The sequence below is a fragment of the Bombus huntii genome, chromosome 1, assembly GCF_024542735.1.
Source record: "Bombus huntii isolate Logan2020A chromosome 1, iyBomHunt1.1, whole genome shotgun sequence".
In the NCBI taxonomy this organism is placed as follows: Eukaryota; Metazoa; Arthropoda; class Insecta; order Hymenoptera; family Apidae; genus Bombus; species Bombus huntii.
The window spans coordinates 4,705,396-4,723,451 of NC_066238.1; the positions used below are offsets into that span (position 1 = coordinate 4,705,396).

Sequence of the window (18,056 nt, forward strand, 5' to 3'; positions counted from 1 at the left end):
TCCAGTTCCTGTCAAGCTGAAATTTCGGGAAAGTCTATTTCCAGAGATGCGATATCTTCTATACCTTTCTTAAAACAAATAAAATTGATCAAATATGAAAGTTTATGTTTATGCTACATTAGTATGGAAATAGAATGATTTTACATAGAAAATATGATCGAATATGTAGAACGAAGTTTTCTAATGCAAGATTTTCTTTTCTTTTTCTAGAAAATTAAGCTTGAAAAATGTCTCGACATACGGATATCTAAATTTTAATTGTACGAAACTTTCTATCGTTATTAGACTTCTCTAAGAGTAAAAAGGTAACCACTTATCGTTTTTATTCATCTTTCTTCTCATTTTTAACTGACAATGGTTTATTGATAGTGTTACACGGACGTTTAGAAGTTTAGGCGCATTTATATTCAAGGAATTCTCAAACATATACTATTACAAAAAAATCATAACTTATGTTATATTTCATGAATATATAGCCTGTAAATCTCATTTATTCAAATCACGCATTAAATCATAGGTCGAGTATATTCCTCCTATACATCATCTTGCATCAACAACGAACTTGTACTAAAGAAACACTTCAATATCGAGGCAGTAACGCGAAGTCAGACCGAAACTCGACTATCTAGTTCATTTATCAAAGTGTAACATTTCAACCTGGTAAAAATCATAATGCTAAAAGCGTCCGTGGACGCGCTGTCCGTTTATCTGGCTAGAAATTTTTTCGCCAGACGAATAGCCTAGCGTTGAGCGTAGAATCGGAGCACGGATAAGGCCGGCTCGTTCCTGTGGGGGGGGGGGGGGGCTAAAGTAAAAAAGAAGACGTCCACTCGAAAACGCAGAGACCACTCGTGCCTAAAAGCACTTGGATCGGTATGTGGATCAATTATACCAAAGAAACGTGGTACGAATTAATGCGTGCCAAGACACAGGGCGTAAGAAAGGAAAGACTCGGGCTCGAAGTGGAACCATTCGACTCCTTTTTGTCATGTCCTTTCGTACTTAATTCTCCTCCAATCCAACGGCACAAAGCGTGCATCGCCGTTGCCATGTTTGTTTTAACGAGCCATCGAGATGAAATAATTTCATCGACTAACGACCCCTGACACCGTTCGATGCTCGAGCAACTTGTATTTCGCATGTATCTAACTTTCAATTAACTCACGGAAATGTACCTCTCGCGCGGTATATTTCTCAGTACATCTTTTTTGCTCTTTCCTATTACTCTCCTTCTCCTTCGTTCTCTTTATCTTTTTGTTTTCTTCTGTCTTACGGTAAAATTAACCTCTTGTCTGACGTCCCTCGATCTTCGCATAAAACGAACGCTAAGAAAACTCGCTCCCTCTCATCATCGAGGAACCGTATTTCCGTTTTGTACTCATTATCGTTCTCTTTCTCCTCTTCGATTTTCCGTTTCGCTCCTTTTTTTTTCCCCGGCCAGTCTTTCTGTCACCGATGGGTATGCCCTTCGTTCTCGTTTAAAACGTTATGTTTTATGAATGGAGAGAGATAGGAAGATCGAGTCGGTTCGCGGATCTATTCCGCGGCGCAAAGGGCACGCAAAAAGCCGTCGAGCGGGGGACTTTAAAAGGAAACAAGCTGAAATTGCCGTAGCTAGCGTAGCACCGCGTAATTTGTGTCTGTTTGCATCTTTGTGCGTTTGACGCTGCTTCCCGCAAAGGCGTCCCCTTTGATCGCTTCTAGTTAATGAAAGAGCATTAAAATTCTATGAAAGTGCTCCGTTTTTCTTTGATAATGTGGAAATTGATAAGTTCCTGTATCGATGTTGACCGTATTATCTAAGGACATTGCTCAATGTACATAAATTCTTACGATTAGCGATGTTCGTTCTTTTCCTGTAAGTTTTACGATTTTTATGGGAAGATTTGTATAATTGGTACCGACAGAATGTGAATGTAGATTTCCTTAAAGTTATTTTAAACTTATCACTTAAAATCACTTAAAAATAGTATATTACACACGCGTGTGAATATTCAAACTTCTCGCTCTGTGGGAAGGTACTTCGTATTTTTAATTTCAATACAAACACCGATGTTATAATTATAATTATTTCTTCACTTTCCCAGTGAAGAATTTTACTCTGACAAACGATTGAGTAAACTAATTTTTAACGTCGTTCCACGTTATTAAAATTTACTTTTCGAACTACGCAAAGCATTAAAGTTTCTAAAACTGCGATGCTGAATTACAAAGATCTGCTTCATAGCACTTGCATTACATATATTTCAAGTTACATATTACTAAAGAATCGAACCTTCGTGTAACGTGTGTCACACTATGTAACTATTTCTCAACTATTCTTTATACTACATTATATTGTACTTCGAATCAGATAAGTAATGTTCTAACTATGCCAAAAAACATATTCCTATCAAACAAAGTATTTCTACAAAAATTTATGTCCTAATTAAAATTTAACGCACCTCGATGTTATTATTCGTCAGTACACAAATATTTACCGAAGCTAGAACTTCACTAGAAAATATGAACATAATCGGAAATTAAAAAGGTTCGAGAACGGACGATGCGATATCAAAACAACCAAAGAGCTACACGATTAAACTACATTATACCATATGATCGATCGTTTAAGTGGATATTCCCTTGACGATGGACCGTTACTGTTCAACAGCTTCTTTTCCCATCTTTCTTTCTGTCTTAACGTCCCTCCGTTACACCCTCCGTGTAAACGAACTCCCTTTGGCTAAACGCTTCTTGGTGGCCACAGAAGACAAGCGTGTCGAGAAGACGTTCGGTTTCTTTTCTCTCGTCAGAGCTACCCTTTTCATCTCGCTCGCTCTTTCGCTCGCTCCTTTCTCCTCGTTCGAGTGAGCATGTTTTATGGATAGCCTTCTAGAGCTTTCGCGGCGCCAGCTCTTCCATAGATACATCGACCGGTCGTTGTATCTACTGCTATCACGAGCGAGCCAGGAACGTAAACGTAAATGAGACATTGGAATTAATAGCGAGTGCCCGGTCTCCACAATGTCGTGAAATTTGACGATGAATTATTTTGAAAATGATCGGCGGATAATACCATTCTTCTATGGCGGATTAACGTAGGACGTAGAAAGTCAGTAGGAAGTGAATTTGTATGAAGATTCTGTAGAAGATTCTGTAATTAATTTATCTTTTGTCTTGGTTACGTAAAGCAGATAATCTGGGAACGATTGTTTGCTAATAGAAAATGGGATCTGTGAAAGAAAGTGAAATTTCTGAACTTTGATCGATCGTGGATATTGCGTGAATAGAAAGGAACACGTAGATAAAGTTTAATTGGTTTTTGGATTTAGGATTTATTAAAATATAATTGAGCCACTGAGAATCCACATTGGCCAATTGCATCAATTGAAAAGTAGAGAAAAGCCATGATATACGAACGCTCTTTGAGAAATCGAAGTTAATCAGATACTTATCAAATACTGATATTTATAGAATCTCTCTAATGATACTGGGCATGAATTCCATGATGATTTAATATTATTTATGTTAATGTTTACTTTCGTTCTAGATTCATCAGAGAAAGTTTTATCAAAATCTGAATGTTTTTCATTTTACAATATAACAAAGATTATTTATTATATCAATATTGATATGATTTATATATTGATATGAAACAGAGAATGTACAAGGAAAGATGAAATTATAAAAATTAGAAACACGAATATTATAGATACTATCTCGTTTATTAAATTCCTCATTTACATCGTGTTAAAATATTACTTAGCATATCTTATGTTTTATAGAATAGTAAAGATTTTATAGAATGTATACATTAATGGAAGGAGAGAGGAGATGGTTTGTGATTATAAAAATTGAACAAGTAAAAAGGAACATATGTAAGGATGGAGTGAAATACAGTGGAGTAACTGGATGGAATAACTGTAAAAGTAGAAATTATATTTTCCTGAAGCATTCGTAATAACATCAGAGTAATTTTGAAGATTGAATAACAATCTCATATTAGAAAGAAAGAAGTATTACAGATATTCCGTTATTATTAATTAGTAATTACATACCCAGATATTTAATAAAGTATATAATAAAGTTTCTCCTAATTAGTTTAGTTATTGTCACCTTTCTTAATATAACGTTATCATACGTGAATACAAGAAATTTCTTCAAGTGCGACGTATATCTCGAGATTTGACAAGAGATATTGTCAAGAGTTCATTTAATGACATAGATGAATGAAACTTCAAACAAGTTGAGATAATTGAATGGAATCTGAAACAAAATTTAGTCAGACCATGTTTGGTAAAAGCTGTGCTCATTTCCGATACATTAACCATAGTGGAGGACTCATTTTGTGACAACGAAATTCGTCGACACTAATGAGAATTACTTGTCTGACTCATACCTCGTGATGTAACCTTCGTTCTTATGGTACTTTAAACAGGTGTGTCAGGATTTAAAAAGATTCATGGACTTTCCATTCGGTAGTGCAAAAATTTACTTGAAAGGAGGACAAATGAAAGAAATATAACGTAAAATAATATTGGAGCTTTTACGTCCTACTTCGTTTCGTATGAAAGATTTTTAATTTTAATGACATTTTACATTTATTTTAAATTTCTGCATCTCTGTATAACGAACGAAGAGGGAAAAAGTGTTCTTTGTTAATCCCTTCTCAAAATAACAAACTTTATCATGAAATACATTATTCAAAAAGTATCGTGTATTTAATCAGGTGAATGTATCAATTTGTTTTAACTTCTACTGTTTTCTTTTTTCCAATTAAATATTTTTAATGTCTGACAAATATAAAAAGGATGTATTTAAAGAGAGGGGAGTGTATGTAAGATGAGCTAGAATTAAACAATTTATTAGATTATAACTCAAAATTGCTATTTATTGAAATATCCCACAAATTTTTTCTAAAAGAATTTCTTTAAATTATTGATAAATCACAATATTTATGTTGCAATTGATATTGAAAGTTATTCAAGAATCAGAAACTATTGTGTCCTTATTATATACTTATAGTAATAATAGACTGACTTAAAAATACCTAAATTTATGAAACAACTCATTACTAATTCATAAATGCGCTTCATGTATGTTGTATCAGCATATACATCTCTTTAAGCACAATCTAATAGAGGATTAATTTAATAGTTCTCATTTAGGAGCCCAGTTGGTAACCGGTTTTAATTAACCGCTTTTTAATTAAAACCTTTGTTGTTATGTACGCTTTATCAATATTTATATACATTTATAAGAATTCGAAATTGCCTTCAAAAATGCACAAAGTCATGAAAAAACGAAATACTAGCTCAACATAAATACCCTTAATCACGACAATAGTATACATACTTCTTTAAAAGCGATTCAGTAGAGAACCTACTTAATGGTCCCCACGTTAGAAGAGTCCAGCTGACGTAACCGATATTTTTAACTGAGCCCTTTTGTTTCGCCGATTCGTGGTCCTGTTTTACGTTCGTCCTTCCAGTTTGCTCCATTCGCCGCTTTCACGTCGACCCCTCGTAATGTCAGCCACGAGAGTGTTTGATCTTTCAACGAGGTTTCCGTGAATTTCAAAGGTTCGTCTCGCGGAGGCGGCGTTTAAATTCCATGTATGGCCGAAGCAGCCGGAGAAAGGAATTTGTCGTCTGCAAGGCAACTCTTTAGATACGACTATTATGCGTCCTGCGAGGCAACCATTACAGAGTGAATACAAACGAGCTTCTGATGGCGGACCAGTCTTCCCCCCTTCAGAAATGAAGTCGTATTTCGTAGAACGAACCGTACCTGTACGCGTACAGTAGCGGTCGCTGTATCGGACAGGTTTTAATTCGCGAACCTCCTGTATTCCCGTACCAACCTGCTAAAACGTATGTGCGATAATGTAATAACGATGTGACACAGTTTCTCGTCCTTAACCCGAGCGGGATGTTGGAGAACAATGAAATAATGGAGGAACAGAAAAAATAATAGAGCCTACAAAGACGAAGAATTATACGACAGACTTACAGCTTGTGAATTAGTAGAGTATTATGGTAAAATGAATAAAGCGAAATAGTAGAAATTAAAAAGTACAGAATTACATTACGGTGTCTAATTTCACTGACAGTAAGTGTTGTGATGAAACGATTTAATTATTAGATTTTAACGCGTACACATTATGATCTGGAGACATTTAAATATTTTATTATCTCATGTTTATTATCTCATGATATGAAAAAATTATATAACAATGTAAACATTATATAAAATATGAACAAATTATATAAGCAAGTATGAAATCATCATACTGCTTTTTGTATTGAATAATTAACTGAATTATGTTTTATAGCATATCGAAGATAAGAGTTACAGTACATCGTATGTAATTTTATTTAACTGTAATTTACTGTATATAAACTGTAATTTTTATTTATTACTATAGTAAAAGATTTTTAGTATAAACATCTTCAACCTTCTATACTATTAATTCCATTAACATAGATTAAAACGGGGCGCCATCATTATACGTAGAACTTTCAAATTAATTAACCCTAAAGCATAAACAAACCTTCATTGAAAAGAAAATACTTTTCCCACTCATGAAAAACTTGATTAATATCAATATCTATTACGAATTGAGGCCATCATTCCCATGACAATTCCTTCATCGGTAGTCGATAGCGATTAAATTTCAGAAATACCATAGTGTCGGTGTATGCCGTGTTCGGGGGGATGATAGCTATTCGGCTGTTCCCGTGATCGCTCGGTTACGCTCGGCTTTAGCTACACCGCCCGGACCCGTCAGTCTCGCGCATGATTTCGTAGTGAGAGGAAGCGTTCCTTCGTTTCGTTGCTTATTCTTCGACGCGGAAAAAATCAATCATATTTTCATAAACGACCAACGCTAAAACGATTAGTTTACTATATTAAAAAAGACGTAAAAGGACCATCGGGTGATAAACAAGTAGTGTGTCAAGACGATCGGTCAGTGATAAACGATTAGTGTTGAGTCGCTCGTGATCGATCCTTGTGTGTATCCTGTCAAGGTGTTTTCTACCGTTCTCTGGTCAGGATATTATGCTACCGATCGCGTGTGCTGTAAGATCGTTTTGACTCGAGGGGCAGTCGACTACAGATCACTGGCAAAATGTTACCACAGACCCCTGACATTATTCCTACGACTTTGAATCAGGTAAGCGAAAACGATTCGAATATTACTCTTGGTTTATTTTACTCGTTCCGCGTAGTGACCTTCAACCTGAAAGTCTCTGCCAGTTTCGATACGGTCAGTGTGTTTTTACTGACGATGGCGAAACGTGAACGTTTTGTTTCCGTGACACGCGAGAGACGTTGTATTTATGCCTGTTCCAGGAATTTTCTTACGCGTGAAATACATTCGAATTTTTGCTCTACTACCTTTTTTCTGTGTCTCTTTCGTTTCGTAACGTAAACTTGTTTCGTCAGCGTGGAGAAATTTGTGAAACGCCTTTGACGTGACTCGTCAGTTTTTATCGAAAATTTCGCGTAGATGTGCATTAATATACCACAAACACGATACATAACGAATGTTCGATTATATCGATTTGCTAACGTGCGAAGTCAAAAGTAGTAGTAACCGCCAAATACCGATTGCGAGATTCTGTGTTGAATAACCTTATGTACTCTTCGTTACGTGAAGACAGGAATACAATAATTATTGTATAAGACTCGACGATTGGTCGAAATATTTGAGATATTGATTAAACGAATACAAACTGTCAGAAATGATCGATATTAATAGTGCTTATTTTAACGAATTCAAGTTCACTGTATAATTTCCACGATTATTCAAAATATAAAAGTTTTCTTTGGGAAATTCATTGATCTATCGAAAATTGTTAGAAATTACCAATATCAATATACTGTTTGAGATAAAATTATACGATTACAGTACAATATTTTGCAATTATTTTAAGTATATGAATCTTTTTTGTAATATCGATTATTCGAAATACGTATATCAGTTTACATATCGATTAATCAAATGAAAATTATCGATATTAGTAGTGTTCAGTCTAACATTCATATTTAATTCCCTTGACAATATCGATTAATCGAATGGAAAATGTTCGAAATGATCGGTATTATTGGTGCTTATTATAACAGTACTATATCACAGGTTGGGGCAACGCGCCATTCCTGTCAAGATGGCGTGGAAAAGACAAATATTTGCGGTTCGTAGTTGCCGGTTCAAGAACATCGTCTTGCGAGAACAAAAAGTTCCTTATATCGCACATCACGTTGTGTCAATATTACACGTTCGCGTCTATGGTCCTTCCCAATGTAATAAACGTCAGTGGTAATTAGCGCTGGACGACAGGTTAGTTCATCGATAATGTCTCGGGAACCGATTAATCGAATTCCATTGGATTATTTTAAACGTGCGAACCCGCTGTGTGTCGTTTATACGTAACTGGCGTATCGTAAACGGGTTTCAAGTTCCTTGCCTCGCGAGCCATCGTATTTATTTCATAGAATGTACTTAGAATTCCGTTTCTTGCAACTGGTTGCAATTTAAGCTAAGGTTAAGTTAAGCGGCATGTGATATTTAATTAAAATGGTTATTGACCTTGAAAGCTGCCAACAGGTACATATAACGTTTCTTCATTTTCGTAGGAAGCTACGTATGTATAGTATGTAGTAATAGTTGTACCTAGAAAATTATATTTCAGGTTCTATACTCTTTGATATTTACGTACAAGTTTTATATGTTATATACAGTTGAGGTTAGATTTTATCGACGATCTACATCCTATATCGATCTTAATTTCTAGTTTAATGAAAATTAGATCTCTCCAGATCTTTTTTTCTAAATAGAAATTATTATCTAATTTATAACGTCAGAAAGTTTGATATATTATACATATTTGAGGTTATATATATGGACTCTGCTGACATTCCGTATTTAATATGTAATTTAACTCCACTTTTATTCTATTCTAAAAGTCTTCTTTTAGAATAAAAATGAATATTTAATAATTCCATGATTTTAAATAATTTTTAACTAAGCAGTATGTAGTAGTAAAAATATATATATAGAAATGATGGTAGTAAATTTATATGGTGGAGAATATGACTTAAATAAACGATTGGAATGATAGTGCAAATTGGGTAGCTTAAAAAAGCGAGTAGTACTAGTAGTTTTTAGTAGTACTTGTTCACAATGGTTATAAAAGCAAACGAGCGTTTTCAGGCAAATAGGTACAAGTAATATTTTGTAATCATAGGAAAAAGATAGAAAGATAGAGAATGACATTGAGCATACAATAGCTTCGTCTGTGTATCGCTTTTTATTGCTAATACACAGCAAAGAAACTCTCGGTTAAAGAATATTAAACGAAGGAAAAAAGAAGTTATCGCACCTTGCAGCCAACAAAATTATTTAAGGCGTCATTCTAGGTAACAGATGTTTATTTGATTAAATAGTCTTTTTTTTGGCAGAAATCATTTACTTTTTATCATTTCGTGATAACCATGATGAGCGTGGCAAATTTTATTATTATATGAAAAATTTTGATTATGTTTAGTAATTTCAATTTTGTTGATGATCTTTTTTTTCCACATATTAACTCTTCTTTGGCAAACTGCGGTACTACACACTTATTTTTTTTTTTCTAAATTTTTATCTATATTTTATAAAGTTCTTTTGTAAGTTTAGAAAAATAAGAATAGACTTAAACATAAACGATCGACGATTTGCCTATGGAGGGAGGGTTAATATTATACTATTAATTTTATTTCATATTTTTTTTATAATATTCTGGTCCACTATTCTGTTACTTGCTTATTAGATATTATGTTTGTTATTTCAAACAATTGAGCTCCAGTCTATTAGCATAACAATCGTATAAGTGAACACTACAATTGTAACAATTATCGATGTTACCAGTGCAATTAACATTAAGATCAATATAAGCTACGTGTGTTTCTCTTTTTCATCAAACACAAGATAAAACACTTAGTGGCTATGTCTATAATACATAATGGAAACATATATACGTATTGTGTTCGAAAGCGACCATTTACATTTTTCGATTATATTAATCATTCGTAAAAAATTTCAAAGATCCTGCTGTGCTAGATAGTTAATATTACCTACATTTGTTTGTCTCTTTTATCAAAATAATAGAATATTCTCAATTAATGGAAAATAATTCAGGTGTATTTCGGTCTAACCGCAACCACGCTTACGTTACCATAAATTCCATCAACAGCATCATCGCATTGATAGCAAACGCCCCTCTTCGCGCGATTCCGCTCCAATTAGAAAAGCGTAATCACTGCAAACCACGATCATTGGCTTTATTGGCATCGATTGCCCACATGGATCTACTTATTCGCGGTTCTAAATAGCTTGAAATAATAAAAAGAGTTTTGTGATTCTCTGGTCAAAGTGGCTAACCAATTATAAAATATTACATTTTCCGACTTTCTTTTCGTAAGATAGACGAACGCAGAAAAAAAAATTTTGTTTCGAATCATTGACCCGTTTGATATATTGGTTCGATCTTTCGATTAAAATTATTAATTTCCTGGAAAGATGAAAGACATAGAAAGAAATAATATACTAAATTCGTCGACTAATTTGAAATATTGATTAATCTAGAATATCCGCCCTTTTAGATTTTAGGCTTCGTAAAATCCTTCGTTGCCTCGTTAATTAAAATCTTTATCGGCCTGAAATATCGACTTTTTGATTAATATCATTCAGTAACGTAGAAGAATACAGGACAAAGTAATTCGTCAAAATTTCTGATTATCTGGAATATCAGAATATATTAGGTTGTCCGAAATGTTTCTTTCGTTTTATAAGGAAATAATAGACGCACAATGTTTTTTGTTTTATATTAGTTTATTAAATTATGCACGAATATAGTAAATAGAAATAGAACGAAATGGATCAGGCCTAATTCAATAAAATAATATAAAACAGAAATTGTTGTTCACTTATTATCACCTTATAAAACGAAAGAAACTTTTCGGACAACCTAATGTATAATAAATATAAAGTATAGGGCAAAATAATTGTAACGAACCCAGAATATCAATTATTTAATTATTTAAATATCCGCCAATTTAGTTACAAATATGCTGATTACAATTTTCGACTGGTATATTATCAACTCGCTGATTGAAATCTCTGATAAATGTACAATATCATTTAGTCAAAGATTTTTATCAACTTAGAATGTAAATATTATTACTAAGATTCCCACGCATTGGAAATATGAATGCAGTGACAAAAATTTTCAGAACTCTATATTTGACTCATTGATTTTAATCTCGCCGGATTTCTGTAGCGGAGCGGAAGTGGTTCCGTTTGCCGATGTCATCCTATTTTCCGGGTACTCTGGATGACTGGAAACACGCCCACTACTGCCTCTCTCCTCGACAGGTTTCACTGTCGCGGATTTCGTCGAACTTGAACGGCACGCTCGTTTCAGGTTTATCGTTCGTGGAAAGGTGCGTGACGTACGTGGCCAGAGAATTCTTGAGGCAGACTCTTATCGATTGTTTCGAAAGTCGACACCGCGTTGCTCGCTCTGCATGGCTACGAACAGAATTCGTACTTTTCCAAATAAAATCGATAATACGATTTTATAAATTTGATCTCGTACAGTCACATTAGTATTTCACATTTGTACTATGGAAGCGAGATTTTTGTTTCGTAGTTACGTCTCTGAAGAGTTAAACAGGTGTTTTAATTATGTAACTTGTTTGGTACTTGTTACTGACGTTTTCTATGTAGAAAATTTGTTTGAGACAGAGGAGTTCCATTTTGTAGAGTTTAAAATATTTTTGTTGAAGTAATTAGCATGCTAATAAGCTGACTTTAATTAAAAAATAAATTACATTTATATGTTTAAAAATTATATCTATATAATTATATTTTTAATTATTATAACGAATGCGAATTTATTCTATGAATAGATTCTATTTAATTTTATTAAAAATAAGCTTAAATAGTGCAAACGAATACAGAATACATAAACAAAAGTTAGATACAGATGAATTTCATATCTTCTTTACTCATTCGTTTATTCTAGGGATAAATTTTATCTACTTCTATTTTATCCTTATCTTAAATTTAAAAGATAGTTATTAATAACTTTTTATTTTTTAACTTCGAAGAAACTGGAGGGTACTTAGGATACACTAAGGAGCCATAAAAGTGTTTTAAACTGTTTATCATTCGGTCGTAAAAATGCTAATGACTCAGCAACTTCGAAAAAATGAAACATAATTTTTGCCGTGTCATACTCACCCATTGAAATCGTCTAAACGCGTCTGCCTCGTAGTCTTTATCTGCTAGAAAAATATTAAAAGATGACCTGTTTCTGATGAACACGCACAAGAAGGATATTTGAATGACATTGCAGTCCCTGTAAAACACGATCGTGGTTTTCATAACAAATATTCGCGCAGAGTAATGCTTCGAATTAATGTTGTAATCACGGTATATATCGATCTACACTATCGATTCTGTAACTTTCAATTATTAGCAGTTTGACATGCTTCAGCAATTCCAACTATGAAATTACAAATTTCATAGTACGATTTTATTTGCATTTGTGAATATAAATGTGAATTTTTTACCTTATACTTCGTTAGGCTAATTCTCTGTTGAGAAATTCTTCAGAAAATTCTAGAGATAGCTAAATAAAATTACGAACTTGAAAAATGTTTATTCATATACAGTATATTTAAATAATTATAATTAAAATGCTATGACGAAGAAAAATAGCTACATTATAATCATGTTTTCATATCAATAAGAACTAAAATTAAATTTGCCAAAAGGACCCGTATATGTACTTCTCATGATTATAAAAATATAATAAAAATCATATTGACAGGTTTGATAGTTCTGTTGTTAAGAATCCATTAAAACCTTGTTATCGATCACCAAAATTTTTATTCTTGAAATTCCATATAATAAAACTAAATCCAATAAAATACTTTTATCCGAACCTTTGGCACTGGAGACGACGACAAACTCGCGAGCACCAGCGGTGCCATTGAAACTTTCTCACGAAACTTGTTAGGAGACCTTTCCACTATTTTCGGAGAACTAGTCGCGTAAATACAAGAATATTTTTATTAAATTACTTTATTAACTTTTGTTTTCGCATTTTCTCGATTGTATCTCGAAAGCATCAAAAGAACATTATTGAAAAGACTTTGTCTAGGTAGTATTTTGTACTTACGAAAAAGTTTCATCGAGCGCAAGAATTAATATTTAAATAACCATTCTGAATTTTGTATTAACCGGTGATGGCTTCGAGGGACGATAAGTTCAATCTTGTTATTAATGCAAACCGCGCCGAGTAGTCGAGGAATTATTTATCGAGATGTCTTCATTGTCAGAGTGAACCTTGAACTTCGAAATTCCATTCAGTAAAACTATTGTTACATCGAGTACAAAACTCTCTACTCTCATCCTTGATATTTAAATAACTGTTTTAAACCTTCTTACTTCCCATCAGCCGCAGAGAACAATGAGAAAGAGATCTTTTCACTGAATCACCCTCCAGTTTTAGACCAACGTCTGGAGTCTGAAAGGAACTGGCTCTTAACTCAGCAACAAACTATTGCTGTTCTATTTGCGGCCTTGATATTAATTGCTATTTAAGATAACGGCGAAAGCGTACGTAGGAAAGATACATTGGCACACATTCGTTGCCATTTACGGAAACGTACGAGTATGTATAATGTATACGGTTGGTTGCTCAATGATCCAGAGTATAATAAATACGTTGAAGTGATTCGCAGAAATTTCTTAATCATTCATATGTTTATTTGCGTATCGATTAAGCGTGCTTACACAACTACTTACAGCGTTCGATATGATTATGTATATGTATTGTACGTACATGTATGGCTATATTATTGCTAATTGGTGGTTTCGTGTGGGTGGATACCGATATGAACGTACGTGGAAGGTTAATTATTATTATACGAAAACATCGAGTTAAACAAAATGGTAATGAAAAGGTTACCTGATACGAGATGCTTGGTCAATATCTTTTGTCATGGGTCTAATGCGATGATAGATCTAACCATACGCATAACCATAGAGAATAATTAGGTAACTAAATAAACAGTGACTAATGTTATAGAATGAAAAGATAACTATAAATTTCCGTTAGATATTTTTAAACACTAATACAAACATGAAGCTTCTGATAAAAAGTCACTCTCCGATAAAAAGAACATATACTTATATTGTTAACTGTAAACTATTAGGTTGCCCCAGAAGTTTCTTTCTTTTTATACGGAATTAGTAGGTGCACAACATGTTTTGCTTTATATTATTTTATTGAATTATTTTGAAGTAATAGAAGTGGGTCATGTACAATTCGATAAAACAATATAAAAGGAAAAACACTGTGCATCTATCATTTCCTCATGAAACGAAAGAAACTTTTCGGACAACCTAATATTATGTAAAACGGGAACGATACGTTCGAACCGCAATGACACGTACGAGAAAATTAAAAGAATTATAAATAAAAAAGAAATCTTTATATTCAATTATATAGATGAAGAAATATGTACATTATAACACGCAAAGTCAGTCGCGTTCGTTCAGTAGTTTAAGGCTTAAGATTATTCCTAAGGTTTAATTAATTAATTTTTAATAAGATTATTTAAAGATTGTTTCCACTGTAAATTTCAAAAATTATTTCGTACGATTCTATTTCTTAGAAAAATATGATTTATATAAGGGCAAGTTTAGTACTAGGTAATAATGTGATAAATAAATCTGGTGATAAATAATGTGGTAAATAACGCCTGCGCATATTATCGAATTATAGTTTGGTTATTACAATTGTTTTATCAGGCTTGTTTCATGCAAACACCACGCAAAACGATCACAGCAGATTTCGCAAGAATGAAAATGACGTGATCGCGGTGTAAAAAGGGAAGATTAAGATGAAACGTCGATAGTATGATAAATGAAGGAAAGTATTCGCAACGTTAAGATATTAATGTCGCATGTCTGAGGCACGTTAAAGGGCCATGAGATCGCATTAAAAGGAGAATGGGGTCAGTTTGGTAATTTTGAGGAAGCTCGAATACAATCGGTCGATAATGGAATATATACGTGTGTATATCCGATAAAAGTTTTGAAGTAAGTAAAATTAGTTTGATATTAACAATAACTGCGCTATGAAAGATGAAGTGCAGTTTTGTTTCAAACACTAGATAATAATAATTTATTATAAATCTTTACTAATAATATAGATATTTAGTATAAGGGTTTTTAATTAATCGTTTGATCAATCTTTTTGAATATAAAACAAACTTTGGTTTTAGCTATTAGTAACTTTCATCTTTATCTTAAATAGAAATCGATATTGGATCTTATGAGTTCGTTTTAATTTTAGACAACGTAACAAATAGAATAGCGTAAAGTTTACGTAAGATTTAAACGTGTATTTGTTTCAAATAAAATATAATCGGCCGTGAAAATATTATTTCGATATTGAAAAATGTTATCCTTTCGTTGCAATTGAACAAACAAACTTTTCAATTCCACGATATTGACACAAAAGGAGCTGCACTTGTCACTTTCAACGAACGCAGACTTTTCAAAAAATAAAAAAGAGAAAATGTTATTTTAGTATTTCATTTTTCTCGTATACTTCGATTTGTTCCAAGTATAAGAACGTTCCTCGGATGTATCACAACATTGACTTGACTTACACCAACATGATTCACATATCAACATATAGCTACTTGAATTTAGATTAAGTTTAGATTCTCCACGGTATTCGTTTAAAATTTAAATCTCAGTCAAATATAATGTTCTCCAAAATACTATACGCTTCATCGATAGTTGTCTCAGCTGCGACTTCATCGAAACGAGCAAATCCACGTTCCACGTTACGAAGAATTATAGAAATACAAAATTTAATAACGAATCATCTCGAAGAGCAGTTCTACGCAAAAGAAATGAACGCGATTATTTCTACGATGGAAAAGAACAGAGGACTTTAATGATGTAGATTTACTATTCTTCGAGCGCTTGCTTTGTGGTTAACGATCACGTTATGTGTTAACGACGGCGCTCTCGACCTCCTCGTCACGAACACTGTGACTTCTGTGGCATCGAGCTTTGTGTGCCGGCTTTTGCGTTCTTTGACGACGAAAACGTATTACTAGCCGCTGCTCGACAGCTGAATATATGTACACTGTGATTTAAATTCCTCGTTCCTGCGCGTTTGTCCTAACAGAAATGCCTCTAATTGTTGGCGTATCAACCAGAGGAGAGAAATTATGGAATTCGAGATACTTCATTCGATTTGTGTTGAAACGATGCTCAAACGTATAGTGGCTCACGAAAGTACTCGTAAATTTACTATAAAAGACTTTCATACGTATCTTGTACGTATATTGTATAAAATTATATAAAATATGATATGGCACGGTTTGAAATTTCGGTAACACTGTAACGAGACGCAAAATTGCTATGATTACGTATATTGAAAAAAATGTTTAATCGATCGGAAAATATAGTAGAAGTTACAAGATATTTGTTACAAACTTATATTTAGTAAGAAAATTAGTATACGGTATGAATAGCCGCCTTAAGTTTGTAATAACGTCGAATGGTATCAAACGGAGTATGTATTGGATTGGCAATTAAGTGATTGCGGATTTTGTCATTAGGTGGTATAGAGAAAATCCGCAATCACTTAGTTGCCAACCCAATAGTATTTTGGAGCAAATATTGTAGAGACCGTTGCTGTATATATTACATGTACAGTGAGTTGTGAATCATGATTGTGAAAGTCAATTCACTGTTATTTTTTATAAGATACTGTTATGTATCTATTATTATAAAAGATTCAATTTTTAAAAACTGTAAGAACATGTTCTAATATGAAACTAAATAGAACGTGCGTTTATCTGATTAAACTTGAATGGTCAAAGTGTTGATATTAACATTCAGCTCACGGTCAAATGTCTGTCTTAAATTCTTTTCGTAATCTATACTATTGGCGCCATAAACGCATTTTTCTTGAGATAAGATAGATGATAATTACTACGGATTTATCATCGACTTATGAAATAGACGGGAGAAACATAAAAATGTGTCTAAGAAAAAGCTGGGTCAAAAACCTGACTCGAAACACGCACTTTTACAAATCTAAGTACATTAACCTCTTCCCGGTCCAAATATCTTTCACAAAAACTTGATATTTCTAATATGTAATTTCTACGATAGAATTATTGCAACAAGAGAGTATGATATAATAAAAACTAAGGTTGAATAAATACACAAAGAAATTATACAATTTTGAAAATTTCTCCTTTTATGATAAAATGAATTGAAAAAATTCTCATTAAGATTAATTCACGATATATAAAACTCGTATAAATACACGCAGGGATTAATTGTATATTTTTTATAAGTTTTAACAGAGTAAATGTTATTGGTCGATGTTTCTCATGTATGTTTCTCTCGATGTATGTTTCTCAACCTGTATGAACGAAGATACGGTTTTACGAATCGTAAAATTTCTCCAATTAATTTTGATAGATTCGACGTGTATGTTGGTGAATAAGCACCGGTGCTCGACCCACTTTCGGGTCAGTATTAATATTTCGTTCATTCGTCCCGCTTGTCCGAGTAATTTTGTGAAGAAGCCGATACTCGGGCTCTTTTACGGTGTAATCCGAAAAAATTGGAAATCCTCACGCGCTTCACGGATTCCTCATCGACTTTTTCCCCCGTCTCGTTGTGGGAAGAAATTATAAACGACGTTCTTGCGGGAAAATATAAGAAATAATCCATGGAGTCAGTTATCGCTCACGTTTACCTTTTGCTCGATACCTTTGTTCGTGAACTGTTTCTGCACAATGGTTTCGTTGAATTAGCTATAATAATTAAGGAATTCCAATTGTATGCATTTGATTAATTATAAGTTACGTGCTAATTAACTAGAGCCTTCTGATCATCAGAATGAAGAAATCGGTCCTAACGAAGTGCTGGAAATAGAAGGTTTCATTTCTTATCAGATAATGTATATACATAGATC

General features: G+C 33.3%; 1 protein-coding gene across 1 annotated transcript in view; it reads left to right on the forward strand.

Moving 5' to 3' along the window:
* Positions 1 to 6,767: 6,767 nt before the first annotated feature.
* The window catches only part of LOC126868589 (breast cancer anti-estrogen resistance protein 1), a 165,951-nt gene continuing 154,662 nt past the window's right edge, over positions 6,768 to 18,056 (forward strand). Inside the window, exon 1 of the mRNA XM_050624223.1 lies at positions 6,768 to 7,159. Within this exon, the coding sequence (XP_050480180.1) occupies positions 7,115 to 7,159 (45 nt within the window). The 5' untranslated portion in view covers positions 6,768 to 7,114. The remainder of the gene's footprint in view (positions 7,160 to 18,056) is intronic.